Here is a 26449-nt window from a genome sequence, read left to right on the forward strand (position 1 = left end):
CAAAAACAAAGACACACACACACACACACACACACACACATAGACATATACACACCTACCTCTCTAATCAATAAAACATTGCACAAGTCGGAGTTATATAAACCGGAGAGAGAGAGAGAGAGAGAGAGCGAGAGACAGCAAGCTGCTGGTCTGGTTGTCAATAGCAACAGTGTTTTGCAGCCAGCTCTGCTGCTAAGCATGGTGGGATATCACCATGCTTTGCACCACAGATGATGACTTTTGTGTCATCCTATGTACAGGTACATTTTATAACATGACTGCATTTGTCTAAGACATGACACCTTAAACGCTCTGGTTCATCCACATTCACACTTGATTCTGAAACTGCTGCAGCATCCAAACATTTCAGCTGACAGCATTCTGCCTGCCTCACAATATAGTTACTTCACTGATTTTTCTAACAAATCTCCATCTCACTCCTGTCTCTTCAGTTTTTACACAAGTTAGCGGCTTGCCCTGTTTCCCTCTAGCTTCTGCTCACGCTCTTTTGCTCCGGCAGGAAGCTCCGAGCCAATCACTGATGCTCACTACAATCCGGTCACATGGCATTTTCATTTCTCAAACTGAAACCACGCACACATCTCAAAACTCAACTCTGCCACGAGACAACTGAATTCGCTGTATGTACTCTTACCAGTCGGTCCCATGAGAAAAGTGAGAGAGAGCACAAGTGTGCACATGTGAGTGTGTACACGTATTCACAGTACAGTGTTTCATGTTCCTGCTGTATGCGACATAATGCAGAGACAGATCAATACAACCGCTGCTATATGGCCCATAGACATTGGGAGGGGGCTATCAGGGTAATTACTTTGTCCTCTGGGGGTGTATCACTCTCACAACCAACAGCCTAGATCTGAATGTGGGTCAATACACACACACACACACACACACACACACAGAGAGAGAGTGGCCAGTTGTTCCAGATGTAGGATGGTGGAAGTAGATCCAGGTCAAACAGGAAGTGGACAACTCACTGCAGAAATGGATAAGTGGTCAATATAACCGGCTGTTATCTGCTGCGTGATGATATGATGCTGTCATATCAAGACAACTGGACTAGGCACACTAATAACAATTTCCATTTTATTTTTAATCTGCTTAAATGAAACATAAATATTTTTTAGAAGTTTTTGGGAGTATAGATGCCAGTTTTTCATTTGATCATTTACATTTTTTTTGTTTTATTATTTAACTGAATAGCTCACTGTTTCCACGGTGACGAGAGGATGGTGCATTCAAGTTGTGCAGGATTTACTGTACACTTGAGGTGGCTGCAAAAATCACGTTTTTCTAATATGAGAAGATGCTTGTATCTGTAAATGGAACATTTTAAATGTAAAAAACACTAACTTTGCTACTTTAAATGTGAAAGGAAACTCACTGGATTTATAAAACACACGTGGTTAAGTAGGCTAGCGCACAGTCTGCTGTGGGCAACGTGGATCTGTGGTTGCAAACACACACTTCAATGTCTTGAACTGTGTCTGTGGTGTTACATATTGATTTTACAGTCGGTTTATGGTATTTTTGTGGATATTTGTCAAGGACAATGCTGCATTACTGGAGTTAATCGATTGCCTATGATCACATCAAAATGCAGAAATGCTCTTCTGCGTTAATTTCAGTATCGACCCTGTCCGTATGATATTCTGGCATTCCGGCAGTTGTATTTCTTCTGTGATATCCCTCTAACATTTACAATAGGGGTCCTGTCGCTGGGGGGTTAGCCTGGCTGCCAATACGTGAGTAAGGTAAACAAACCAAAATAACCAAACACGAGACTTTTGTTTAAAATAGACGCGAATACAACAGTCAATGTTGTACAGGGTAAAACGGAAGGTGGCTGAAACATATGAAATATAGCTGGAGTCTGGTTGAATTATTCTTCAGCCGCCGTTTCCTCTGTGCTGTCATTTCCACATACAGCCGTTCAGTCTTCGTCCTAAGCGGCCGGACGAAGCGTAACGCCACAGAGTCCAATATCGGACAGACTGTTTGTTATCAAGAAATGACATTTGAACAAGTTTACCTGAAAATGATGATTTCCGTCGTTTCAAGCCGAACCTCCGGAGCAGCCAGGCCCGGATGCCCTCCTCCGCTTTATCCGCCCACTGAAGTAGCCTTAAACACGGCTCCGTCTGTGTTCGGTTTCGGTTCCAAACACCCAGATAGAGAAGAAATATCCCCCGAAACACGCAGAAAGATATGCGGGGAGTGAGGACGGAGGGCTAGAAACCGAACCCCCAAAATGTCGTTTGTGTGGCGGCGAAAGCAGTTTAAAGAGGCTGGAGGAGGATCTGCTGTCGACACAGGAGACGGGAGGGGTGCGAGCTAGGTGCCATCAAGTACCAAACGCTGAACAATAAGAAAACTTCCTGTAAGATTTCAAAATAAAACCATTCTCAGCGACCATATGTCATTTCCCGGCACAATCTTCAAAATAAAAGCGCCGATGACAAGTTCATTGTGCCCGGTCAAAGTATAGTGTATCAAATAAAAGTGACAAATGTAACAAATTTTATTCCATAATGTACAAATAGCCAAGAGAGATAGATGTATACACATATTCTCAAAGTTGTCTTTTAACAGATTAATCATACGACATCTAATTTCAGTCAACTTGTTTCCGTTCTAATGATAGAAAACTGTCGTTAGCTTGACGAAGCTCAGAGGATAGTATGAAATGCAGACAATTAAAACAATGGTATCGTTATTTATCAAGCTTGCTTCTCCGCTCTTTCTTCTTATATAAGAAGTCATTCGCTTTTAACATTTATTATAAATTTTCAGCGGTCTAACACTGCAACATTGTTGTTATGTTTGAATATGCATAACACCTTGTCCCAGTCTTCAAAAAAAAAAAAATAAATTATATGCACAGGTACAAGCTTATACATACACTTAAGTAAGAGTAAAACGTATTAACAATCAACAGGATATTACAAAAATATTTTGTCATGTTTGTTAAAAATTTAAAAATGTCTGCCATGTTACCTCTTATAGTTAAACTTTATCAAAATCTATTTTGAAATTATTCATTTTAAAGCAATCCTTAAAATGATTAGATGATGGTTTACTTGCTGTTCATTTTCTTAGCAACATTCACAGACTATGTATAAAATTAATCTTTTTTAACTTGAAAAGATGGTTGTGTGGTAAGAAAGTTGTGTATATTTATTTTTCTTTCCCTAATTTGAATAATTTTCAAAGAATACATTTTGATACCATTAGCCATATCTTTGTGACAAGCAGAAACTGAAAATATGACACTTGGATAATATTGGACAGACAAACGCAACTAGCATGGAGTTAAATCATGGTTGTGTGGCACCACCTGCTGGACAAAAGCTGCAGCGATTATAATTAATTTTATCCTATTGTTGGACATCGGTAATACAGATTATAAATAAAAGGAAAGCTAGTGTCATAAGTAGTCTAAATATGGATTATTATTGAAATTATTTGAATAAACAAATATAATACTTCCAGTCTTATACGGTTTTGATATCTCTCTAGTATTATTTTAAATCCTATTAATGTATTATTACAGATATTTTCCATTACAGAATGACATACTGTCGGGAAACATCATTTATCTTTTTCCTCAGAATAATCAGGTGGTATTGATCTCTATGGAAAGCAGCCTACACTGTACTGACAGTGTGTGTGTGTGTGTGTGTGTGTGTGTGTGTGTGTTGCCATCACTGCTCTTTACCCCAGTCTGACACTCTCTCTGTAAGATCACACCGGCACACAACCTGGCGGGGAAATGTCTCGGGCCGCGGAAAGACTCAGACTGTTGATCAATCATCTTGATCGATCACCCGCTGCTATCGTATCCTTTTATCCTGCTTTGTTCAACCGTGAAGGTCGAACCATCGAGCGAAACAGGCCGATCCGTTAACCGACAGCAGGGCATCCGGCGGCGGACAGTGGGCTAGGCCGGGGTCCCGCTGTGGACCGCAGGCCTTCGGGAAACGAGAAAAACAGGTTTAATTTAATGTTATTGTTGCTTATGAATGCGTTAACAGCTGCGTGAATGTTCTGCAGTTATGTTTTAAGCAGTATTTCTATTTCTACCTATTTATCCGGCATATTAGCTTAACATAACTCAGGAAGCTAGTACGCGTGTTTTCTTTCGCAAACTAACAGCTGTGGAAGTTGTGACAGGGTGGCCAAGACTCATGAGAGATGGTTTAATGTCAATATATTGATAAATGAGCAAGATATAAATATAACAACCTTGAAATGTGCACATTTTAGGCAGCGGGTCACTGATAGCGATGTTAAGGGATTTCCTAAGGGCTTTTTCGCAAGCTAGCAGCTGTGGAAGTTGTGGGAAGGTGTGTGAGATACTCCAGAAGCGGTTTGATGCCAGTGTGTTCATAAATGAGCAAGATATTGAAGTAACAACCTTGAAATGTGCATATTTTAGGCAATAGGTCACTGATAATGGTTTTAAGGGATTTCCTAAGGGCAATTTCACAGACTAACAGAGGAACATAGGAAAATAGGTCATGATTTGATGAGGTTGTTAGTATTTGTTTTTTGCAAACTCACAGGTGTGAAATGTTTAAAGGCTGTCACTTGGTAAAACAGCATTGGTTTGAGATTTCTATGTTGAAAAAGAAAAAAAGTTCTTGAAGATTAAAATGGATCATGTTGCACTTTGAGGATGGTCCCTAACTACGCCTGCTGTGACAGGCAGGACAGGCGAAGGGACACACATGCTGTTTTTCGTGCCCTCAACCGCTTCATCATCTTTGGTGATTTTGCATTGACTAAAACTGTGACACTTATGTCCAAATGAGCTTTCCAAGCTGTAGGAAATGTAGGCTTTGACGCGGAGCTACTGAAAGTGTCCCACACAAAAAGTCAAAAGCATCCTGCTCAGATTTGTGCCATACTTTGGAAAATGATGCATCTCGCTCAGCATCTGTTTCTGAGACATTGTTACTGCGTCTTAGTCTTCTCCTTGACTGACTTTCTTCAGACAGCTGCACCAACATCTGCTCCAACCTTGAGCTCCAGTCACCCACAGAGACTGAGGTAGGGACACACGCTTAGTTTGAGTTGACACTGTAATTCCAGAGCAGCATTTGGCAGCCTCAGTTGCCTCAGCCTAAAGGTTCTCCATATCTGCAATTATACAATCCATATTTATCACTCACCTTTCACACAGTTTCTCCAGTGCTCCCTTTGATCACCTCGTACCTCCCACTTTTCTGCTCCTGTGTAAGAGCTGGTGGCGCATTCAGCTTTGTTTACTCAGAAGACAAGATTTCAGAAAAATCTGCTTGTTGTCCTGCTTGTTATCGCTACTCAGAGGGAGTGACTGTTTTTTGTTACTCAGCCAGAAAGTTCAATATAACCTGGATGCAACATGCACACTGTCCATTAATCATTTCCAGTCTTTAGTAGCGTTTTGTTCCAACTAAATATAAAAGCACTGGCATATGGTGTGTGTTGTCATTTTTTATTTTTTTGGGAAGATACACTCTCGATACCGACCTGCTGACCCCAGAACAGCGACTCTCCTATGAGGAAAATGGCTTTATCGTCGTCAAGAATCTGGTGTCTGAAGAGGACATCGACAGGTTCAGGTGACAGCTCTGCAAAGACAAAAACTGAGAACAGCAAACTCATTAAAGATATTTTATATTTATACCAAAATGACTTATAAAATGTAAATGACTTTTTTATAGACCTATATATATTGTGAGGTGAATATGATCTATGTGTGTTCTTCAGGGAGGCGTTTGAACAGATCTGTCGACAGGAAGTGAAGGTTCCCGGTCTGGTGGTGATGAGGGACTTGGCGATCGTTAAGTCAGAGTTCGTTCCGGATCAAAGAGCGGTCTCCAAACTCCAGGACTTCCAGGAAGATCCTGAACTGTTCCGGTACTGCACCTTACCACAGGTAAAACACACACACGGGTAGATCACAACAGGTCTTTGTTTTAAATGTTTTTATAAATAACTTCAGTTTGAAATCATATAAACCTGAACACTGTTGGAAAAAACTTTTCTGTGTTTTTCTGTCAGATTCTGAAGTTTGCGGAGTGTTTCACTGGACCCAACATCATGGCCATGCACACCATGCTGATCAACAAGCCTCCTGATACAGGTACAGAGCAACTAAATAGGATTCATTTATTTACATTCTGAAAAAGGAAAGAACAGAAGACAATGTAGTTTCTTTAGTTTTTGAAAACCAGATTCACATCTTGCGAGGTGTCTCTCCTTTTGTTTCAGGTAAGAAGACGTCTCGTCACCCAATGCATCAGGATCTGCATTACTTCCCGTTCCGCCCAGCAGACAGGATCGTCTGCTCTTGGACGGCGATGGAGAAGGTGAACAGGGAGAACGGCTGCCTGGTCGTCCTGCCGGGAACGCACACTGGCACCCTGCAGGAGCACGACTACCCCGAGTGGGAGGTATAAACACACACACACACACACCCTAGGCACAATTACGACCGCTAGGAGGTGTACACACTATACGCTGTCTTGTGGGTCCTTAGGGTGGTGTAAACAAGATGTACCATGGAGTGCGTGGCTACAACCCGCAGCACCCCAGGGTGCACCTGGAGATGGAGAAGGGCGACACCGTCTTCTTCCACCCACTGCTGATCCACGGCTCTGGCATGAACCAGACGCAGGGCTTTCGCAAGGTACCCATAATCCACCTGGTGTTTCCTCAGCTCACGGGATTTCTTATGCTCTCACAAAAAGCAAATCATAGCAATAGACCTGATTAAAATACACGCGTTGAAACGTGTTACAAATTTAAAGACGACAGTGTGTGAACATGTGTGTGTGTTTCCAGGCCATCTCCTGCCACTACGCCAGCGCTGACTGCTATTACATCGACGTGAAGGGAACCACACAGGAAAACATAGAGCAAGAGGTGATGGAGATCGCAGCCAGGAAATATGCTATAGGCAACGGCGTGACCCTCAAGGTCAGACATTTCCATTCACATTGCATTCATCTTTTTAGAACCCTCCCCACTGCATTAGACAACACAATGTAATGTGCGAAAGGCTCGAAAGTGTTTGATGCAGTTTGATTAGCTCTGGATTTGAAATATTTTGCACTGTTTGCACACAATCTACGTAGCTACACAATGCTGCATGGTTTCATTCAGACAGAACATGAGAACAGATATATGAAAACGAATGGCAGCGTATCCATTGTTGATTTTAGGCCTGCAGCTTCTAAATCTGACTGTACTTGCAGGCACAACTGACTGATTAACTCTGGGACATAATGTAGTTGTATACATAACATGTTAAAGGAAGAAATGCAGATACTTCCTGTTTGTTTTTGTTGAACTGACCCTTCAACTGTGTTTCCCCCTGCAGGATACCTGGGCTTTCCGAGGCCGCCTGGTGCAAGGAGAGAGGATTTCACTGTAAAGGCACCACAGGAGTGCCACAAAAAATTACAGGGTGACTAATCTTAGTGCTGAAATTAGAAAAGATTGATGGTGATTGGATGAGAACCAACAGGCCATGTTCACACCGGCACAGAAAGTGTTCATGGCTTTCTGCTCTGTAAGGCCGCCATAAAGAAATTCTTATCATACAATCCCTAATTTTCTTTCATAATGGAGGAGTGTAATATTTAGCTTGTCCTCAGTGTAACATTTTGAAAATGAAGTCCAGAAAACAGAAAATACCTCATGCTACTTGCCTTACAGCATTTTACAGCACAATGTACAACACATCGCACTTGAAAGCTGTGGAGCATTGTGAAAATGGAAAGGGATGTTCATTGCACAAGCTTAAAGAAAGCCGGTTGGCATGTTGATCGGGAAAAGAATGAATTATTATGTGTGAGAGAGAGATGGAGCGAGGGAGAGAATGATGAAAGCTTTTTATGAGCAGAAACGCGTGAATAATTAGTGACGACTGTAGCTCTTGTTAATTAACACTAACAGAAGCCTTGACCTCACACTGCCTTATGTAAAGGTAGCAACATGTTTATGTTCATGCGTCTGGTTATGCGATTTTTTCTAACAGTTAGATGATGAGTGAATGGACGTTTGTTCTCTTGAATCTTGCTGTGATAAGTGATATGTTTTAATAACACTAATAATAAAAAAATGACTGCTATAATAATATTTGTGTAATTGTAACTAGTAGTACTAGTTCTGTAATAAGATTGTAAATGATAAAGTCTACTGCTTAATTAAGAGCGAATAATGTAATAAAATGTTGAAATTCTGAATGCATCATAGTTATACATGACATACAATAATCAAATTCATGACATAAGTAATATTTTGATTATGTTAAATCAAGTTAGTAATGTACCGATAATGTAAAAACTATTTTCTTCATGTGTTCTTTGTTTAAAGACAGAGGCTGCATTCAGCGACAGTGTCTTCTGATTGGTTTCTGATTTACTATGTGTTTATTAATTGATTGATTTATCTAACAAATCTCAAAAGTTCACGATGTCCAAATGATTACGATGCTGTGTGAATGACACAGAGGCACGTGGACATGTGAATGTTAAACTGGAAAACTGTGTTTTGCTTCATTAGGGGTGAGACTGTAAATTACGTAACCAGAGAGGATAACCCCCCAATAATGAGGGATTATGGGTAGGTAAATCATTTTCAGGATCTGCCCTCCACACATGTTCCACACTGCTCTTGGTGCATCAGAGAACGTTGCGCAACACTGAATGACACTTCAAAGGTCAGGCATTGGCCTCAGAAGGCTTGGCTGTTTTCAGATGGAGGCCCCGTTATTTCCTGGCTCCCCACAGTGTAACCCCCCAAAAAACACCTGATCCAGCACAGCTAAGAGAGTGTGTGCATGGGTGTATTCAAGCGGCGTCTTTGTTCAAACCCAGGGGGACGCTCTCAGCCCTTAGTTTAATCCAGAAATGCAGGAAATTCATTTGCATGCAAGAGAGCTGAAATGTGGAGGCTTTGTTTGCAGCCTGCATCACAGGAGAAGGTCAACTGCCTCACACACACATAGATCCGTGCACATAAACAAGTGCACAGAGGGACACATTTCCACATTTACATACATTCGATCACATATCCAACTTGCAAAAGATAGATGCATGAAAACACATTTGTACGTGCACACATGCAAATTCACACAAATGCGCACACAGCAAAGTTTCTCACACAGGTCTAACTGCAGGCTCATTTGCTGCTGAACGTTCCACAGACTGTAGATCTGCTGTCGTTCTTCTGAGCAAAGCGGATGGTCGTCTCGGCCTAGTTTCCTTTGGAGAAAACGGACACGCGTTTCAGGTTTGACAACATCACGCACAGACAAAGGGAGAACCCACAGCGACCTATGAACGTAGCATCTCTCAATTCAAGCAAAGCTCCTCACATGCAGTTCAGTAGCCTGCAGCACTGTGTAGCATTAACCACAGGTTAGTGCATTCAGGTGTGCCAAGCCCAGAGTTTATTCATTCCTTGAAGGATAATGAATGGGTCCAGTACAGTTTCAAGATGTTACCACCTGCACACACTCATTTAATATCGAAAGGTAACAATGCACAATAGAGCGTGTTATAAAAGCCAACAGAGGGTGGAACTAAAAAGTCTGCAATTATTTTGCATTACCTACACATTATCCATACCAAAATATTGTACCTATGCAATGTAATATTTTGTCTTCTTTTGAGGGGACTTGGGGTTGATATCAGCTGTAAACTTTGTCAAGCAGTCTTCAAACTGCAAACTGACCTATTTTCCTCACATAATACAGTTCAAGCTTAGTGAACTTTGGCCAGCAAACTCAAATGTAACCTGTCATGCAAAGAAAATACATGAAAACATGTCATGGCCAGCTAACGTGGAAGACTGTACAAACCTGATCCACCTACACACAGAAAAGGGCCTCTGACCTCCAGGCTGAGTCTGATGATGGTCATTTCAGAGTTACAAACAGAGGCAGAGAGTCTTCATCGCTGACAGTAGTTAACTGTTCCAGCTGCGTCTTAACTTAGATTCAGTGCAAAAATCATGTTAAGACCCCAGAAAACAATGCACTGAATAGAACTCACATCAGTTTCTGCATGTTTAAAGCAGCTTTAATCAATACTTCTGTGGGTCACATGAGTATGTGCAGTGTGACAGGGGTCACTTGTGGTAACAAACCTACAGAGAATTAGAAGATAAGTTGCGGTTCCTCTCAGCTCTACGGAGCATTTTAACATCTCACAGCTGGTGATGATACACTCACAGTACGTTACCTGCCCATCACTCAACTGTAGGCAGACAAATGTTGTGTTTACAACATGTTGTGCTGCCCCCATGTGGCAGGTTTAAGCAGTACTAGCATTTGACACTTTGAATCTTCTGTATCATTTGGGGACACCACCGATGAACAGTGACGTGTCCTCGTCTCCATTCTGCTGCCCTCCTCTTTTTTCACCTCGCCCATCACTCATCCTTTCCCTCCATGTTTTCTCCTTCTTCTCCCTCGGGCGATTGAAATTCCAGCAGCTTCTCTCCCCTCCCTTACCCTTTCTCTCCCTCTCTCTCCTCCCACTCTCCCTGCCTCTCCCACCTTCCTCCCTTCCCTCACTCATCCTTCTCAGTTTAGCTCAGTTAGGTTAGGTGTACAGTGAAGTCCAGAAGAGTTCTTGCTTTTCGGTCTCAAGATGTCCTGGACTCGAGTCATCTCTCTCTCTTTGCTCACCATCCTCCTCATCCTCACCTGTGAGTACCTTGTTTGGGTGGGTGGGGAAAAGGGTGTTACAGAGGGGGCACTTCTGGATTATCCATCCTCAGGGGAGACAAACAGAATAGTTTTGAGGGTATAGTGCACTCATGAGTGCTGTCATCCCTTATATGGAAAAGAATACTTTAGAAATGTGGTGGTAAAACTTTTATAAAAGTTGTTGCTTTATTATTTGAATTAAAGTTTAAAATCATTGTTTTCAGTGTTGAGTACAGGCAAGTAAGGACAGTAACTGTTGGATGTTTGGCTATCGTAACAAAGGTAGTGTCACTCAGCCGTTACTCAGACCAATCAGTGAACTCCTGGGCGTGGCATAGATAAAGATGACAGTGAGGAACACAAATCTGAATTGTGAGTAAAGTGAAATGTCCTTCGTCCTTGCAAGGCGAGAGATTTTTCAATTTATTGTAATAAGAAAAAAATATTGTTATGGCTGTTTTAATCCTGTCTTATGTGTGGCAATGGCCCACGCGACCTTCCATACACGGTGACGACGGAGATCCACCGGTGATACTAATCTTGTGTGACTCAGTTGTTTGTTTTTGTAATTTCATTTTATGTGTATTTTTTTTGTTTGCAGTTTCTTTTGTATGATCCATGAGACATATTTTCTAACAGTAATCTAAAGCAGGACCTCGCATTTTAGGCGCAAACATCAAACACTGGCTAAGTGAAGAAGAGGGAAGCTGTGATTTCTTGAAAGTTTTTTTTACTAGAAATTTTCAGGTCATCACGCACACACAAATCCTACACACATTTAAAGATTAGTGGAAGCACAGTTTGAGATGAAGTTTTACAACTCTCAACATGCATTTGCCAATAGTAATGTTCCAATATTGGCCTCAGATACTTGCTTTGCATCCAAAGGCAGGAAATAATAATTTTTCCTTTTCCTCATACTGCAGTTTCCAGTGTGATGGAAAGTGCAGCGGTCCGAGATGACTCAAAAGAAGACAATCGTAAAGGTGATAAATCTTCAATGCTATTTCACTGTTTCACTTGCCACATATGCCCTCCTCACGTGACCTTCACCTTCTGACCTCTGACTTTAAGGGGCAGCACGGCAGGTGTTCATGCCCGAGTCTGACGCCTCCAACTTCTTCAAACGCCGCAGTCGCCGCTCGGTCCGGTACTACGCTGAGCTCCAAGGTAAGTCCTTTTTAATATCTGCTGAACGCGTCTATACACAGCAGCTGGCTGCTGTTATCTGCCAGGAGGAGCGTTGTTTTGAGCTGTGTACAATGTACTTAAGGGCCGTCAGTCATCTCACTGGCAGGAAACAGCAGGATTGTGAGCAAAGTGGTTGGTCTGTTTGAAGATGCGGGTTCTATTTATTTATATTTGGTGTTATGTGCGGTTGACTTGGCCCGACGTTGCCTGAGTGGTTTACTGTGGACAGTCTAAAATACGGCATATTTGGCCTCCCATAGAGAACTTGTGTGTGTGTGGGAGTGTTGGTTTATTGGTGTGTAGTTGGACTCTGAAGATAATAGGGTTTGAGGTTTTGACTGCGAGCTGTGAAAGTCGAAGGGAGAAATAGAGAGAGAGTAATGGAAACTCAAGCAGGTGTTGTTCTATACAGTAGCAGCTCTTAAATCTGACAGACAGACAGACAGACACACACACACACACACACACACACACACACACACACAACCTGGAGGCTGCAGAGGGAGTCACAGGGCAGTATGGAGCAGGCTCTCCCTCTCTCAGTTTCTTAGTACAATAAGCTCATTCTTCCACTGCCAGCATCCTGTACGATACACAACGCCAGCACACCTCAAACCAAATGAACAAACACACAAAAAAGAGGTGTTTCCGGACAGTCCTGCGCCCACATGGGGACTTACTATACGTGCTTTATCGCCAAAATCTTTTCAGGATTCCTGTATTCCTTCAGCTGAGATAAAAGCATAAGAAAGGCCGGACTTGCCAACATCTTTATCTTTTCAGTCAAGTTCATTTTCGTTACTTCATCCCTTTTGCTGGTGGAAAACCCATCAGAGCGGCCCATGTGTGCCCCTGAGCGGGCCTCCAGAGACAGGCCGCGGGTCATTTCACCTTGCCCGCCCATTAGAGCACCAAACGGGCCTCGGTGCTGCACAAACAGGCCCACGTTCTTGGAAAAGGAAGAAGAGAAAGGTTGATTATGTTCCTTGCCAGCTGGGGGCAGCTGTGTGACTGTTTGTAAGGACTTTATTTTTGCCAGAAAAGTGTTAGAAAGTGCTGCGGCTCCGTGCTAACAAATGATCATACCTGCCTGATTTTCATTTGTGAGTATTTGAGATCCTCCCTCAATAGCTTGTCATGGCTTGTCAGCCAATTTCATTATTTCGTATCATCTCTTTAACCTAATTTACCAAAATTTACCGAGGGAAAAGAGAATTTTCATGCTGCATTGCTCCATCATTCTAAAGACAACACACAAATGGGGTATATCCAATATTTCCAACAGATGTTGGATGATTGCATTACCAAGTGTGACCTAAGTGCAACTTTCTTATAGCTATGGTTGTCTTTTCCAAACTTCTCATGATTTTCCCCTTTCCCTCACTAGCTGTTATTCTGAGTTGGTCAGCAAAAGACATAATGACATTATTTAGTAATTAATAGTAATTAATAGTCTTTTATTTCAGGTAAGGCTCATGCTATCTCTTTAGCATATTCCATATTCAATAACAGTATTCTTAAAAGGGAAAGTAGGATGCTTTAGCGGAATAAGGACAGGATGGGAGAAAGAGAGGCAGCAGGAATACCTGTTAACAGGCAAGTAGTTTTACACGTGAAGTTAGTGTGAAGGTGGATGTGAGCCATGTTTCCGACGGTACAACCAAGCCCCGAATCACCGGCCTATTTGGAGGGAAAATTGGTTTGCAGAGTGTTTGCAGGACTGCGTGTTTACACGAAATGTGATGTAATCCCAACACTTTGCACAAGCTTGTTGTGATTCGAGTAAAATGAACTTAAAGAAAAAGTCAGAAGGCGTAGTGATGTGTACAGTGGCTGCCCTGTACCTGCATGGGTGGGGGTGTTTGGTTTTGTACAGTGACGGAGCAGGAGGGAGGAGTAGGTGTTGACACAAATTTCTAACATTACAGTAAGGGGTAAGGGTTACCCACATTTATTTGTGTTTAACACCTCACTAGACCAATCAGATACACGTCTAAATCCAATAATTGTGTAAATATGAGCTACTTATTCAAACTTTAGTTTAAAAGCTTGATTTAGTTTAAGGTTTATGGCTAAAACCACTACTAGCGGCCCTGTGGGGCTAAACTTAAAGCCTAGCAGTGTTTTCAGGTCAGCGTGCTAACACGCTCATAATGACAATACTAACATGCTGATGTCAAGCAGGTATGTTTACCATGTTTACCATCTTCGTTTAGGATGCAAGCATTTTAACATTTCTAATTAGCAGGGAACAGAAAGAGCAGCTGAGGCGAATGAAAGTACTTAGTTTTTTTTTTTTCAATCAAAGTTTTGGATGAAGTGAAATTTCGACCTGATGATAGTGCTCCATGGAAAATCAGGGGATCGTGAACCTGTGTACCAATTTTCATTGCAATCCATCCAGTAGGTGTTGAAGTAGTTGACTCAAAATAAAACAATGTCAAGCTCATGGTGGCACCAGAGGAGTCAGGCGATCATCAAAGTTAGCAGCTTTGGCTTCAACCTCTGGCGACCAGGAATGTCTGTGGTGGCAAAAAAATCGAGTAGATGTCAAAATATTTCACAGAACAAGTGAAAACTCTGACCTGCGGTGACAGGAAATCACCAAAATCATTAGGATTCGTCCTCTGGGACCATAAATCTGTACAAAATTTAAAATCAATCCATCAAATAGCTGTTGCGATACTTCAGTCTGGATCAAAGTGGCGTTCTGACTGATCAACAAATCAACCTTTAACCATCCGTTGGATTACTTCTCAGCTCACCTTTTCCTTCTTGTTTACGCAGCTGAGCAGAGGGTGAGGCTTTCTGCAGACGAGCGGAGGAGGGAGTACAATGAGGAGCGGAGGAACGAGTACGAGAACTATGTCGAGGAGGAGCGGGATGGTAAGACGTGGATGCAGCTGCTTTCAGCTCAATGTACTTTCCTCTTGACTCTCATCCCTCGACTTGAGTCAGTTATAGAAATGCTTGAAGCAGAAATGAATTCCATTTTCTGTGAAATAATAGACATAACCCTCAGGTAAACCCTGATTTTCACCCCTTCCATAGCAGACTTAAAATACAACCATGTAACATTAAGAGTCACTTAGTGCCAACACTGAATGAAACAGAAAAATTAAGCACAGAGACTTTGTATCAGTAAAAACAAGCTAATTTAGCAACTTTGTGTCATGTTGTGAGGGCTAACCTTAATTGATCCCTGTGGAAAAACCTGACAATTACTTTAGGACAGAGTTTAGTTTGTGTCTTAAATGAACTTCACGACACCCACGAGCCTCCGGACCACGGCGGAGCGCCTGAGACTCCACACCGAATCGAAGTGACCATTTGTGGTGGACCGCAAGTTGACAATCTTCCCTGCGGTTGTCTGTCTGCTGAGATACAGCTGCAGTGACAGTTTCTAAACTAAGAACTGCTAACCATAAAGATGTGACTTGGTTTTATATGTAAGATACACAGTGTTTTGGGTGGTTTGGGTGAATGAGTTGTTATAGGAAAACAAAAAGATCTCTGCGAGGTCACACCAAAGTTCTGGAGAAACTGCCATAAATGTCAAAACTCTTATCTTTCTTATGTCTTTACTGGCTTTTAACACTGCCTTTACACCATGTAAGTGGAAGGGGAAGAACAAATATCTCCTGTTATTCTGAATTGAGAACATTCATAATTCTAAAATGGTTACCGCGGAGCTAATGTAGCTAGCTCCACGATATCTTTCTGAATTATAATTACGACTAATTTTTTTTCCCCTGCCTGGCTGCTTGTAATTACAATCTGTGTAAGCGGGTGTACCAACACCAAAGCTTGCTAAATGCTAACTATGTATATATTACACTGACAAATTATGACCTTACAGTTGATATGGCAAATGTGTTAGCACACAGTGGCCTACACATTGGAGCATATTAGCTTTAAATATCCAGCATTCAGTCTCCTTTTAGCTCTGTTTTCCGTCACCTCTTGAGGGAAATATCTGGCTCCTTAGTCACTATTCTCCATTGTGTTCACCAGCTAGTCGCTAATTTTGTTGGTCTGCTGCTAAGTGCCGCACAGATAGCATGTGAGTTTATCTGAGCTGTTGTAAACGGCTAACTGCTATGGCTAAAAATGCAGATTATTGTTAAACAACACAGTAAAGCTAAGACAAAACAATTAGCAAAACGATGCTATAAAGCTGGTGAGGGTAACTACATTGGGTGATGATTTTCACTTAGATCGTAAACGCAGTCCATCCTTGATTTTAGCCACTTTATAAATAGATTTTTTAATATTTTTTTTTTATCCACAGAGCAAAATGAGAGATCGAGGGAGACGAATGAGCAGTTGCGAGAGTATCACTACGACGGCCTGTATCCTCGCTACTACTGGTTCCACTGAGCGCCGCTATGGAGGACTAGGCTACAGCACCTCTTACTGGAGCTATGCTAACACGGCCCTCACGTCACCCTCTACCAACATACATCTTAGTTATCCCCATATTTTTTACAACTTTAATCCATAAGATAAAGGGTTTCTTTTCTATTTTAATAAAACCTCAATTGTGCAATATTTGTCTTCATGTCAAACTGTAAAATGTATTAAAAGTGCAGTTTCTGTATTGTAAGCTTAACGTTATATTAAATGGAGGCATACATTTTGCATGCTTGTTTATACTGTCTTTTTTACCTGTACATACAAGCTGCACAGTGTCCTTTATGTCAGCCTGAGGCATAGCAGCAATAAATCAACCTCTTACATCGACAGCTGACTTGTTTTGCTGTAGCTTTATTTTTTGCAAAGAAACCAACTTTTAAATAAAGAGGAGTTTCCTGATTCCCAGACCACTGATGTGTTCTAACTCACACTTGCACTGTCTGGTATTCGGAGTATTTAAAGGGAGGGAGGCGGCGTGGAATAAAAGAGAAGATGAGGTGAGCTGCAGAAGTCATCAGGCCAAAATGAATCCCACATTCCAGAGTGGAAATATTAGACACAAACTGGGCAAGGGAGAGACAGAGGAGGAGGAGAGAGGGAAAAACGTAGCGACAGGATAATGAGCGCAAATTAAACCCTCAAAACGATGTGGCATGGCACGGCGTACTTGCTAATCACACAGCTTCAAATCCAAAAGCCTTCTTTTATCGCCATGATTCCACCTCAGACCTTTCCTGTTCAAGGCCATGTGGATTGGCTCGCGGACTTGAGTGAGCGCCACCTGGCCTCAGTCGTCACGCCAACAGATGGAGTGTGTTAGAGGGTGGTTGTGTCCTGTTACAGGAGACTGGTTCAGTCCCTGCAAACCACATATCCTTCTGTTAAAGAAATATGAAACATTAAGAGGGCTTCTTAAAGGCAGTAATGTAACAGCTCCCTACTGTTACAATAAAGACGCGCTCCTTTTTGTTATGCAAGCAACCTGCCCGTTTTTATTGGGTTCCTACATTTCCCAGGGTACCTTTCAAATACCTGTGCAAGAGAGGCATGAAAATGCTGCTTTAATCACAGCCCTTTACTCAAACTCAACCTGCTTTGGATTAGGAGGGTATATACATCATCTCCACAACTACCCAAGTCGACCATTTACTCTAAATATCAGACACCATCCAGCACAGCAGGAACTAATTAAGAGACACCACAGTTCCATGGATTACTTTTCATCTTTTCAAGTGAGCGGTCACATTATTGCTCACTTGATGATCATTTTGGTTTTCATGCTGTACATTAAAGGCAAGAAGTATTTGAAAAGAAACAGATGAAGTTGGGTTTATGCTTAAGTTCATAACTGAAAGGAAAGGATTTTTCCACAGCAGACATGTTTGACTTGTCATAGCAGGAAAAGCACAGGTGTTTCTAATAAAATTAATGATGGCCCTGTTGTATTCGACAGCCCCAGTAGAAACATTTGCCATGAAATGTTGCAAATGATCGCTTTAATCATCTTATTTCCAGCATATCCAATATTATCACGGACAGTCAATTCTCCATAATCAATAACAAACAACCAACTTTAAAAGCATAATTCATACAAACATAAAAATCTAAGTACACGTTCCCTCAACAACCAGTTTAGTGTTGTCACTTCATGCTGTTGAGGAATTTGCCGTGCTCCTCTCCTCGAGGCTGCAGGAGCTCTCCACCAATCTTTGGTCCGGCTTTCTCCTGAAATAAAACGGAGAAGAGCAGCGTCACGTCTGTTTTCTTTCACAACAGTGAATTATTTTTTTTTCTTTTGAAATGATCTACGAGTCAGAGAGAGATTTTACCTTCAGCATCCCATCTCGCTCCCATTTAAACAGGCCGCAGTTACTGAAACGGTAAAACATCATTAGCTGTGACGTCACTTCAGCGTTTCCATGACCGGAGTGAACCCAGAAAAACGATCAAATGAATGAGAAAGAGACGCGGCGAGCATTAAGAGTCTCACCTGCAATGTTTGTTGGGCAGTCTGTCTAGAGCGATGGCTCTCTGACCACACGGACATTTAAAGAAACGTTTCACGGCATCGTGCCACTGCAGGTCATGATTCTGCTCCACGCAGCGATCCGCCGGCTTGAAGTAGGTGTAGCGACACTGGGAGCAAGGGAACATGGGATATATCAACTTCCTTCCCTCCTTCTCCCTGAGAGACATCTATATATTTATACACTCACCAATCTGAGTCAAATAGGTGTGAATTTAACTCAGTACCTTTCTACAGGTAACAGCGCGGCACTTCATCTCTCTGATGCCCTTCATCTTCTCCTCCATCTGCTCCTTCTTCACCAGAGCGTCAAAGTATTGCTCCTGCAGTTGATACTCCGCCTGAGAGGAGGTGTAGATGGATACGTCTTTAAGTCAGACACACTTTGCAATGTTTTAAAGGAAGAAATGCAGCGGGATTTACAGAAAATGAGATCGAAATCAGATCTATTTTTATATCTATGTGCTTAATCTAATGGGCTAAGACAAACGAGTCTCAATAGATGCATGTCATAAAGAGCCACATGTCATACCGCCTGTAGCGCAGCCCCGTGGCGAGATTTGGCATTGAGGATCTTTTGAAACTCCTCTGACTGGACATAGAGAAGTTGATCTCGCTTTTTCTTCTGGGCCGGTTCCTCTTCCTCGTTACTGGACGATTCACCTGCACAGTAAGTAAAAGCACAGGCTCTAACAAGCAACACTATATACATTTTATATCCAACTTAACCGTATGCTGAATTCTAAATTACTCTAATCAGACATAAAAAGGAAGTCAACAGAGAGATGTATGAATGTATGTGTCTGTACCCGTGGGTGAGGTGAGATTCTTCTCCACCCGGGCCTTGATCTCAGTGCTGTTCCTCCTCTTCCTCTTCACAGCATTCGGGTCTTCCTTCTCAAGACCGATCCCTTTGCCTCTCAACTTCTTCAGAGCAGCCAGCTTGGCAGCTGATAGACTGAGAGCGCTCGGGGTGGGCGCCGGTGGCGTGCAGTTCTCAAAGAAGAGGATGTCTTCCCCCTCAGAGAAGCCTCGGCCGAGGGTGGGGGCGTGTGGAGCGGCGGGGCTTTGGGTGGCCTTGGGGACCTCAGACGCTGCTTTTGGGGATGTCAGACCACCCCGGCCCAGTGAGGACGACGGCCCGGGTCTGGGGCCAGGTGTGCTCTGCAGCACCCTCTTCTGGATCTCGTCTGCCCTCCGCAGGCGGTTCTGCAGAAGCTCCCGCTGCTTCCTCTTCTGCTGCTTCAACAGGTCTGAGGCTGAGATGGACTGAACTGGAGCTCCAGCTGCCTCTTTAGAGACTGAGGATGGACAACAGCGTAAAACAACAAGCTACTACACCAACCTGGGAACTTTCTTTATAAGCTCTTATTGTGAATTTAACACAGTAAAAGTTAATAAAGAATATTGACAGGGGAAATTAACATCACTGAACTGAGCTCTTTAACTCAACATTGCTTTAAGATTCAAATGAACTCTATTTGGGGTCTATTAGTAATTAGAGCTGATACACTGCCTCTTCATACTGGAATGGGTCAGTACTGCTTTGGAAGGAGAATCTGTCTGTCCAGTGTGTCATCTGGGACAAATAGAAAAATTTTGCTTTGTACTGGAAACGTTCTTTTAGCACACAAAGCGACTTGATGGATATGAAGGACTCACATTGTCTGAAACGGTTGTTCATAAGAGCTAGTTGATCACTACTGTTGCTGCTTTTTTACTGATTTGTGACCAGCACTTGGACTATAAATACAGATGTCTTGTTACAATGACTTAAAATCCAATGAGGGATGGGCTATGACATGACAGGACACTTAAAAGTCATTCATTCATTCATTCTCAGCTGAAGTCGTCAAAGGCTCAGAGATATGTCCAGGCTGTGTACCTGTCTGGCTGCCCTGTGTTAAGTGCTTCTTCAGCTGCAGAGCTCCGGGTGTTGGCATCGACAGCAGGCTCTTAAATTCATTTGAACAACCTGAAACTTCCCCGGACTGCACGGCTGAAAAATGAACAAACAATAAATATAAAACCACAAAGACACAAAAATTAGTAACCTGATTTGGGGTGTGTGTGTGTGTGTGTGTGTGTGTGTGTGTGTGTGTGTGTGAGACAACTAGGCCAATTAGGTGACAGAAAGGAAAGTTCAGAGTATAAAGTCTTGATATATAGGTATGAGAGAAAGGAGTTTTCCTTCCTTTTCCATTTAAGCTTAATATAAAAGGAACAGGACATATAACAGGTGTACAAAATATGGACTGATTAAAACCTTTATCATGCCAGTTTATAATGTGTTTTGAAAATGGTTGAGTGAAAACTGGCGGTCTTGGGGTTTGTGAACAGGAGTGTGAGTAAGACAGAGACTATCGGCGCTCACCCAGCCTCTTGGCCTGATGGACGAGCTGAGCCGAGCCCTTCACAAACAGCTTGTCCAGAGTCTTCTGAGTGGGTTTGTTCGGTTTGGATGCCGTTCTGCAAAACACAGACCTGTTACTGGAAATGTCAGGCGGCTCACATTCTCGCCCAGTCCCGCACGCTGTTCCTGGCTTCGTAAGTTGCAGTTAGTCCTGCACAAATTGACTGCAGTGCACACTGTAAAAGTGCGAATATAATTTCAGCCAGAATCCAAATTGGATAGGGTTGTGACCTCAGTACAGTATGTATTATTGTCCGCTACACTGCCTTTTGGATACAATCAGGAGTTGACTACAATTTTCTAATGGCACACATGCCACTTCCATTATTACTGCATGATTTAATATTAAATGCACTGATTAGATACCGTGCATTAACAGGAGGATTTGTGAAATGACTACATCGAACATCACTCACAGTGAGGCAGCGCAGGCGGCTGACGACACGCCGCCGTAGTAGAAGCCGTCCTGACACAGACGCTCTCTCAGGCCGCCGCCCTTCACCTTGTTGGGAGCTTTTCCAGAAAACGACGACTGCAGTTCGGCCCTCTTCGAGCTCATCTTCTTATACTGAGCCTTAACGTGATACTGGCAGTACTGGCACTCATACTGTAAGGATGCAAAATATTGAAAATACTGATTCCTGATGAGAATGTACTGATGCAAACGTAAGGTTGATTCACTCAGGGAAAGGAAAAGCATTTCAATCTGCACACAAACACACACACAGCAGGAAAAGATGGACCCACCATGTTGACGATCTGAGAGCAGGGGTCTCCGTTCTTTTTCATTGCTATACAGGTGCCGTAATCCTGAGCTTCACCCATCAGCAACACCTTTTGTGGGTGATCCACCGTCAGGCTCACCTGCACATGTTCAACACACGCTTTTACTATGAGCCATAATGTGTTCTCATTATTTTCCTTGGTTACAATAGGTCAATTCATCCACTGACAGAAAAGTAATGAGCAGCCATTCAACGCAACTAAGATACATTCATTGCTTGAGTCATTTTTTATGCAAAAAGGCAAAAATATTTAGTGCTTACAGCTGCAGCAGTGTGGGTGTGCTGCAGGTATGATAAAGCAAGCTGTCTAAGTATGTCACCTTGGGCTCTAAAAAATTAAAATGGACATTTTTCACTATTTTCTGACATTTTATACACAAAATGATGAATAAAAGATTATTAATCTGCACATTCATTGATAATAATAAATAATGAAATAAAGTGCTGTCAATACTGTTGCAAAATATGGATGTTAATATTGAAACTTAAACATCTGAAACTTTTAAAAGAGAGCTGCTGGTTAAAGTTCTACAATAACACTCTCCGAAAAAGCAGGATGAGGACAACGACAAAAGGAAGAAAACTGCAAAAAAAAAAACACTCCATGGATTTAGCATCGCACTCCTGTTATGTCAGATCACAAAGGATCAAACTGGCACCAGAGACACCAAGTTTTAGCCAGTTAACGCTGGAAGAAAGTGTGAAAAGCTAATACAAAGGTGCTTACAGTGCTAACTGTTTTTGGATACCAAAGCCAAAACTGTGTGTTAATGACAGCTCTTTACCGTTCAAACGTCACCTGATCTGACTACAGCACAACATCATGATTTATGAGAAAGGTCCCACTGAGACACTACAGGCTGCGTCCAAACTGTGGCTGCAATCGAGGTGACTCCTCTTTTCTTAGATTAGAGGCTCTGAACTTAAGCTGCCCTCTGTGGGTGGTAAGGGTGTGTGTGAGAGTTGTGCTATTGAGAACAGCTATGGCTTTCCTCGCCACATTCCTCTCTTAACATCTCAGTTAGTCATGCGATGCTGACACCACTGACCTTACTGGCTATTTTCACCAACACCACCAGTCTGTTTTCTGCTTTAATGGGTTGATGTTTTTGCTGCCAAACCAGTCAATGACAAAAAAAAATCTCAAAACCAGTTCAGTAAAAGATAAATAAAACAAGATTATCACTTCACCACAAGTGAAAAACAGGTCATTTTCAAGGGTAATGAGCAAAAAGTGACACGCAACATTTTTCTGACCCAGTTTTCTCATATTGTAGCTGGCCACCACAAATAAATGAATGTATGGAAAACCATGGTATATTCTGTTCAAACCGTCCACTCACCCCATCATATCCGTCCTTCTGCTTCATGGGGTTTGGGTTGAGGAGGCCGATGACGGTGCCCGGCTCCGTCTTCCAGTGCTCTTTATGGACTTCGCCAAACAGGAGCAGAGACACAAACACTTCCAGGTTATGGAGGTCGTTCAGCTTCCAGATGCTGAAGGTTTTGCCCTGCAGATTAAGAGCTTGGTCAAAAACAGGGCAATTCACAGTATTTCCAATAAATTTTGAGATTTTCTGACTCAAATGTAACTTGGGATGAATTATACTGCTAGCATGTGACCATGTGACATCTGATCACTTTGATTTCCCACCAGTCCAGAAGCTGCCTTGCTTCACAAAAGTACAAAAAACTCAAAATAGCATCCTAACTCACAAAATAGCAAAACTCCACATTAAATAATATTCAGTATTATTGTTATGTGTGATAGATACAGTTTGCGGAAATCAAGGTTAACAGGTGTCATTCAGCAAAACAAAAGGGACAGTGTTACCGCTGGAGGCAGGAGGTTTGTGCATAGACCTACACTGCTGTTGCTTTGTTGTGTGGCCTTGTTGACCAGCACAGCAAAGGTCACCCAGTCGCTGTCCTCCAGCTTCTCCCGAGCCAAACGCTCCGGCAGCTCCGACAGACGGATCAGGCGGCGGTTGGCCATCTTGTGGTCCATGTCGCAGGAGGAAACTCTGGGTTTTCTGAGTCGGAAAAGAGCCCACATTCAGATGGACAGGAAAGCCTGGATTTGTTTGCATGCATGAGACTCAGCTGCTGATTTTTCTACTTTAAAACACCAGTGTTTCCATCATGTCAGTGTCCTCACCTGAGGCGCAGTCCTGAGTATTTCTCAACAGCCACATCTTTAGGAAGAGGAGGGAGAGAAGATGGTTTTGGCTGTCCAGCTGATGCAGGTTTGGCCTGGGAGGATGTAGGTGAGCGCAGAGGATTGGTGACCTTGCTGGTGCTCTCTACAGGCTGGAAGGAGCTGCCGATCTTTATCTCCACCAGTGGCCCTCTGTCTTCTGATGAGACAGACAGACAGACACTTCAAATTACAAACCTCTTTCTGTAATTCTGGTTTAAGCAAATGAGTCCAAAGGGATAAGTTGTACCTGGTGATGTGCTGGGTTTGGGGTGGTGAGCTACCCTGGGTTTGCGCTTGAAGGAGTCAGCATTGTTGAGCTGATCAAAAAAGTCAGAAGACTCCTGGAGCTTCACACTTCCTCCTCTGACTGGAGTGGATGAAGGCATCGCTGATGAGGGAAAAAAAATGGCAAATTAATTTTTTTTGCAGTTAAGTGCAGTTGTTTGTATCTTTATCAATTTATTCCGTACTTGTATTACATAAAAGTGGCCAGTGGACTTCAGGGTTTGTCAACGACTGTGGCTGGTGAGAAACAAAATGTTTACCGGCTTGTGTCTTGGTCTTCTGTGCGGCTGATTTGGCCTGCGACAGTTTGGAGGTCGAATGTCGAGGGGGTGTTGGTTTGGGGGTCATCGGTTTGGGACCAGCCGAGCTCCCTGCAGATATGACTGGAGTGGAAGATGGGGTGGAAACCTTCTGGCTTGCTTCCAGCTGCTGCTGCAACCGCTGCATCTGCTCCTGCATGCGCCTTAGCTCGTCTGATGAAGGAAGACATAAAGCTCCACTGGTGAACCCAAAAAGCAACGCTTAGCTGGACCAAATACCATGATTGCACATCAGCACAAACCTTGTAAATCCTCCTTGGACCTATCCAGGCTCTCGCACGTTTTTCCTCCACTTTCTTTCCCCTTAGTGTCTTTCTCTTCATTTTCAATGTCATCCACATCTCCAAAGAGATCCAACACGGTGCCTTCTGTCCCCACATCTTGCCCTTCCTCTTCAACGCCATCTTTGTACTCTTCCTCCTCTTCATTATCGTTGTCAAACAGGCCGTCCAAGTCATCTGCCGGCTGCTGACTGTCCTGGTCGTCTCCAATGCCCTCGCTCTCAGCCAGCAACGCCATCAATATGTTCAGATCATCCTCACCTGTACAGAGAAGATATAAACTGATCTATGTCTCGACAGATTCATAAAGCTGTACTTATGGTTTAAATCCTATGATACTTACCGTCCATTTTAGAGATGTTAACAGTTGTGCTGATTTCAGATGACCTGGTGACCTACAGACACATAGAGAGGTCAAGCCAACAAAAATAATGTTATATCACAGTTTAATGACTGTTTATCAGTACATTTCTTTCTGTTACATCCAATTTTCTTGTTCAAAACTTTGCTAGACACTACTTTGATATCATATTCAGCTGTACATTTTTGTGTCATGTTCAACACACACTGCACTGTATAATACCAGAATGTTGTGTGGCAAGCTGGAATGTGGATACTTGTATCTTCATGCACCAGTAACTAAATCAAATAGGTATAGGTACCTATATTAGACTGTGCAATATAGTATATATAGTTAATATAACGTTAAAGTCCTGCATTCTTTAGTCTTCATCACCTCATCTTCTTGAAGTCCACACAAAAACAACAATGAAAAATGTATTAAAATTGAATGAACATTTACAATCACAGTATCAATAAGACCGGAAATTGCAATATAAACTAAGCATTTATTTGAGCTTACTTGAATCTGTTAAGTTTAATTACTGGTACAAGCATCGTCTCGCTCACTGTTATAAGTTGTCTGTGTAACCACACAATAAATATGTTTACACAAGGACAAAACACGCAGAGGCAAACATTATATAGTGGAAAGTAATTTCACTGTGCGGAAGTACTACATGCACTGTGTATCATGTAAAATCGCTCTGCAAACAGTGTCTATCTGACCAGTGCACCGAAACACTGTGCAGACAAAACACTCAGGCTGTTTATACCGGAAAGATATGTTAAACCTCTTTGAAAGAGATGAGGAAAGTACTGAAATTCAGGTTCAACCCGAGACAACGACCTGACTCATCGGGCCCATTTAAATAGTCCAGCTCAACACTGAACATGGCAAACAGTGACTGAAGTTGCCAACATTTGCCTGTTTCCTCTGGGAATATCATCATGAAACGTTAAGAAGATACTTTCAGCTTCCCACGTATTTATAATTACTCAAAGATAATGAAACCGCCAACTTACCTCCGAGCTGTATTAGTTATTGTGTCCTTTGCTAGCTGTAACGCAACTTTGAAGGATTTTACAGCTACGTCCAACCAGTCAATGTATAAATTGTATCACAATAATTAGCACTACGCGTAGCAATGGACAAGTCAAATGGTTATATTTTATAGTAAAAAAGACACATTAGGCCTGCATTATAACCTCCCCAAAGTGCTTTCAGAAGGAGGGATAACAAATCTAAACTGGCGCTAAACGAAGGACCCTGCTGTGTTGTCAAAGTTCTGGTAGGTGGCCAACGATATGCCTAATTGAAAAAAGGAAAACCTTTCTCTATCATACATCTTTTTTCGGCCAGATACTAAGAATTGTACTTCTTCAACGTGTAACGTTGTATTCTTGTGAGAAGAAATATATTAAACAACACTTCTGCTGATTTTTATTTGTTGTAGCATTTGT

General features: G+C 42.4%; 4 protein-coding genes across 4 annotated transcripts in view; 2 read left to right on the top strand and 2 right to left on the bottom strand.

Moving 5' to 3' along the window:
• The window catches only part of cdk17 (cyclin-dependent kinase 17), a 38606-nt gene extending 36328 nt beyond the window's left edge, over nucleotides 1-2278 (bottom strand). Inside the window, exon 1 of the mRNA XM_041964301.1 lies at nucleotides 2054-2278. The gene's annotated coding sequence lies outside the window, so the exon portion shown is untranslated. The remainder of the gene's footprint in view (nucleotides 1-2053) is intronic.
• Nucleotides 2279-3740: 1462 nt separating this feature from the next.
• phyh (phytanoyl-CoA 2-hydroxylase) lies at nucleotides 3741-8250 on the top strand. Its single transcript, XM_041964126.1, has 9 exons — nucleotides 3741-3859; nucleotides 5018-5073; nucleotides 5517-5627; nucleotides 5776-5944; nucleotides 6070-6151; nucleotides 6280-6461; nucleotides 6548-6697; nucleotides 6853-6987; nucleotides 7391-8250. Exons 1-9 carry the CDS (start codon nucleotides 3794-3796, stop codon nucleotides 7442-7444), a joined length of 1005 nt encoding a protein of 334 aa, XP_041820060.1. The 5' UTR covers nucleotides 3741-3793; the 3' UTR covers nucleotides 7445-8250.
• Nucleotides 8251-10589: 2339 nt separating this feature from the next.
• Nucleotides 10590-16730, top strand: ucmaa (upper zone of growth plate and cartilage matrix associated a). Its single transcript, XM_041964283.1, has 5 exons — nucleotides 10590-10728; nucleotides 11656-11715; nucleotides 11804-11899; nucleotides 14708-14806; nucleotides 16212-16730. Exons 1-5 carry the CDS (start codon nucleotides 10671-10673, stop codon nucleotides 16298-16300), a joined length of 402 nt encoding a protein of 133 aa, XP_041820217.1. The 5' UTR covers nucleotides 10590-10670; the 3' UTR covers nucleotides 16301-16730.
• A 619-nt stretch (nucleotides 16731-17349) lies between these two features.
• Nucleotides 17350-26186, bottom strand: mcm10 (minichromosome maintenance 10 replication initiation factor). Its single transcript, XM_041963890.1, has 18 exons — nucleotides 26012-26186; nucleotides 24990-25041; nucleotides 24608-24907; nucleotides 24306-24518; nucleotides 24008-24148; nucleotides 23719-23917; nucleotides 23428-23593; nucleotides 22904-23071; nucleotides 21523-21639; nucleotides 21192-21382; nucleotides 20737-20831; nucleotides 20248-20361; nucleotides 19172-19663; nucleotides 18895-19025; nucleotides 18590-18703; nucleotides 18327-18472; nucleotides 18166-18208; nucleotides 17350-18061 (listed from the first exon to the last, which is right to left on the bottom strand). Exons 2-18 carry the CDS (start codon nucleotides 24994-24996, stop codon nucleotides 17978-17980), a joined length of 2721 nt encoding a protein of 906 aa, XP_041819824.1. The 5' UTR covers nucleotides 24997-25041; nucleotides 26012-26186; the 3' UTR covers nucleotides 17350-17977.
• Between the last annotated feature and the right edge of the window lie 263 nt (nucleotides 26187-26449).

The sequence above is a fragment of the Chelmon rostratus genome, chromosome 22 (genome assembly GCF_017976325.1).
Source record: "Chelmon rostratus isolate fCheRos1 chromosome 22, fCheRos1.pri, whole genome shotgun sequence".
Taxonomy (NCBI): Eukaryota; Metazoa; Chordata; class Actinopteri; order Chaetodontiformes; family Chaetodontidae; genus Chelmon; species Chelmon rostratus.